This window comes from Aplysia californica, unplaced genomic scaffold (genome assembly GCF_000002075.1).
Source record: "Aplysia californica isolate F4 #8 unplaced genomic scaffold, AplCal3.0 scaffold00778, whole genome shotgun sequence".
In the NCBI taxonomy this organism is placed as follows: Eukaryota; Metazoa; Mollusca; class Gastropoda; order Aplysiida; family Aplysiidae; genus Aplysia; species Aplysia californica.
This window is the reverse complement of record NW_004798048.1, coordinates 162,102-165,701: the sequence shown is the minus strand read 5'-3', so window position 1 is coordinate 165,701 and position 3,600 is coordinate 162,102. Positions and strand designations below refer to the sequence as shown.

At 38.2% G+C, this 3,600-nt stretch overlaps 1 protein-coding gene across 1 annotated transcript in view; it reads left to right on the top strand.

Annotated features, from left to right (window-relative positions):
• Positions 1-431: 431 nt before the first annotated feature.
• Positions 432-3,600, top strand: part of LOC101853736 (vacuolar protein sorting-associated protein 13B) — a gene marked incomplete in the record, with an annotated part of 129,782 nt that continues 126,613 nt past the window's right edge. Inside the window, 2 exon segments of the mRNA XM_035972650.1 lie at positions 432-526; positions 2,644-2,831. Coding sequence (XP_035828543.1) covers positions 2,682-2,831 — 150 coding nt within the window.

The window sequence follows — 3,600 nt, the reverse complement described above, 5'->3', positions numbered from 1 at the left end:
TCTGTCTGTCTGTCTGTCTGTCTGTCTGTCTGTCTGTCTGTCTGTCTGTCTGTCTCTTTCTCTCCCTCCCCCCTTCTCTCTCTCTCTAACTCACACTCCTAATAATATACTATTATTATTATAGATACCCACAAACACAGACAGAAGTGTGCTATATATAGATATAAAGAAAGAGAATAGAAGGTTACACAGATAGCCAACCTGTAACAAGATTACATTCACTTTAACGTTAACACGAATAATGATAATTCATTATAAGACCAGAGAGGGTTTAGTATTACTGTAAACTCTCTGATAAGACTAAGATACATGTAAAATAATTATTATTCTAATTCTAATGAAGAAGTTGTCCTTCGAAAGTAAACCAAGACTGGAGGTTTGGTTCCTTCTCTATCAGGGGAACTTACTCCCACGCCAATAATGATATGAGTTGGCAGGGAGAAACGAAAACCAAAACAATGGACTTACTGGGAGACGTTTCTTGACGAGAGACGAGCCTGAAGCTAATTTACGTCATTTTTTAAAGGTATTTATTGGGTTATGCTTTTGTTATATCACCCCGTTGCGTTGGTAGCTGTAGAGCATGCTGACGATATGTGCCAAGATCGATCATCTGTTGCCACTTGACTGTGACTTTACTTCGTATCTTCCAGAGGCCAACATGACATCATGAGATCTAGATCTATATTAGATCTAGAAATCTAGATCTAGATCTAGATCTAGATTCTAGATCTAGATCTAGATCTAGATCTAGATAGACTCCCAGTCTCATACAGGATAATGACTTGATCTTGATGATTTTTTCCATCATCGACTCGTCTCCCAATTCCAACTCGTCACAAGCTCGTGATTCATATCCCAATATTGTGTCAGCTCTTTACATAGATTTCTAGATCTAGATCTAGATTCTATATCTAGATTTCTAGATCTAAATCTAGATCTAGATCTAATCTAGATCTAGATCTAGTCATGGGAGGCTAGAGTCTGGTGCAAACTGAATGAAATGAAAAGATTTATAGAACTTGATGTAAAAGTTTTCATGATGAACATGAGCCCAGTGTAAAGAAAAATAATGTCCTGTGTTAGAAAAGTAGAAGAAGACAAGGAGAAAAAAATCATTGCGGACATCACACAACTTGGTTTAATAAGTCCGTTAGTGTTAACTTTAGTACAGATATGAACGCTAACTTTTTTTTACCGAGATATTCATACGCAAAAAAAGCTTTCCCACAGTAACAGTGGGAACATTATTTAAAAACAGATTCTTTTACTTTTGAGATTGTGTCACTGAGTTGTGAATGAAAACAAACCCTGAATTTACATGTAGAATCTAGATCTAGATCTAGATCTAGCCCACATGCGCAAAAATAATTTTTAAAATATTGATATAGATTATATTTTTTTTCCTTTTTTGGGCAAAATGCAAATTATAATTAATTATAAATGCTAAGCCTACTGTATGAGGGCTCTAGGCTCATGGTCTAGATTTGAGGTAGGGCCTACGTACCGTGGTGTTTGCCTCTCATTTTTAAACTATCTGACAGTGACGGAAATTTTTTATTTATTTTCTAAAATTTCTGTTTTCTCCTCTTCCCCTGCTCTCTAATGTCATGTGCTGTCTCCTGATCTTTGGGTGGGTAATATTGAACTAGACTTGTTGGATAAGGGGGGAAAAATCTTGGAGGCCCTGTGTGCAAGTTGCTCAGGCTAAAGATCCCTTGGTGGTCCTGAAAATCGATACTTGAGAAGGCTTCGTCAGCACCCGGGCAAAATTCTAAATTAATTCCTACCAAACTGAAAATTATGCTTTTATATGTGTCCTGCATGCTCATATATGACCCATATATGCAATTTAAACCAAAATAAAACCCCAAAAAGCTGGCCATGTAAAAAATTAGGCCTAGATTTTAAAACTATTTTCTATGAGAATTACAATACAAAGAAGGTCAAGATGTAGAGATGACGCTACTACTACTACTACTATTATCAGTTTGGTTTCAAATTAAGCGGTCTGGATCTAGCCTTGCATGGCCAGGAGGGAGGGAAATTGTTGCCTGTGACTTGTCTAAAATATAGCGGCGGCGGCGGCAAGTTTTTCAAAAGTAATCATCACCCTGCACCAGGGTATAGGCCATGGACAAACACTTTCGACCTTTCTCTATCCTTGGCTAGTCTCTTGCTGTTATTACATGTCTTCCCACTTTTCTGTACATCGATTTCTGTGATTTTTCTCAAGGTTCCACGCGGTCTTCCCCTTGATCTCTTACCCTGTGGGTTCATATCCAAAACTTTCTTTGAATGTAGCTGCCTGACTTCCTGAGAGTAAAAGTAATTGCCCAGAGCAAATTTTTTTCTAGAGAGAGATTTATAGAACTGTTTTTTTCTTTTAACAATTGTTTCTAGATCTACATCTTGTATTTTACTTGCTTTTTTAACACAAAATTTAGAATTAGATTTCAACAAAATATTCCTTGAGCACAGGCTACTGACTCACAGATGAAGAAACTGCATTCAGAAAAAAAAAAAGTTGGGCTTACTAACATTTGAACAGATGGCCTACAATATGACATGCTATCAAGCTTACCATTTCCTGTCTGAAAAGTTTCCCTAGATTGATGCTGGCTGCTCTCTTCCTGCCCTCAGGTAGTCAAGAGGTTAGAGGTCACTGAACCAGCGCCAAGATGTTTAAGCTGGAGTCGTACATCACACCGCTCATCATGGGCTACGTGGACAAGTACGTCAAGCTGCGACAGGAAGACTTCCAGCTCAGCCTCTGGGGCGGCGACGCCGTCCTCAACAATCTGGATCTACGTCTGGACGAACTGGAAAAGGTAACTCTCTGTTATATCGCTGTCAGGAACTCTTTGCCTGTTGGTGTGAATACCATGAAGACTTGCAATGTTAACTGTTGCACTATATAGATATTACAATTTTGTTGATCCCAGAAGTTTCAGGGCAATTTGGTTTGAACAATGGCAAACAAACATACGTATACATACAACATAAATTCATAATTATGAATACATACGTATATAAATACCCATATGTATATAAATATAATACATATATACCCAATACCAATACAGAACAATCTCACAACCATGCCAGTGCTGGTCGCTACTGTGAAGAGCCCTGTAATAATAATACTACTTTTATATCGCAGTGAATTTATTGTCTGGTGTTTAAGGTTTTATAAGTTGTCACCCGAAAATGTTGATCTTCAAACTGGCAAGAAGAGGTAAAAAGGACTTTTTGATTTACAGGTCAACATACTTGAGAATGTCATGTTCTCTTTAAAATTCTAAGTGATATGTGAATCAAAGTTGTGTTTAAAAGAGTTTAGAAGAAGCCTTCCATTCAATCACGTCGCACGTGTAAGTGGGTTGTGCGTCGCTGCACGTGTATCATTGAACGTGAATGTACTGAGTGCATGTGTGTGTGTGTGTGTGCGTGCAAGTGTGTGTGTGTGTGTGTGTGTGCGTGTGCGGGCAAGTGTGTGTGTGTGTGTGTGTGTGTGTGTTTGTGTGTGTTGTACATAGTCATGTATGTATCTGTGAACGTGAATGTACTGGGTGCATGTCTGTGTGTGTGTGTGTGTGT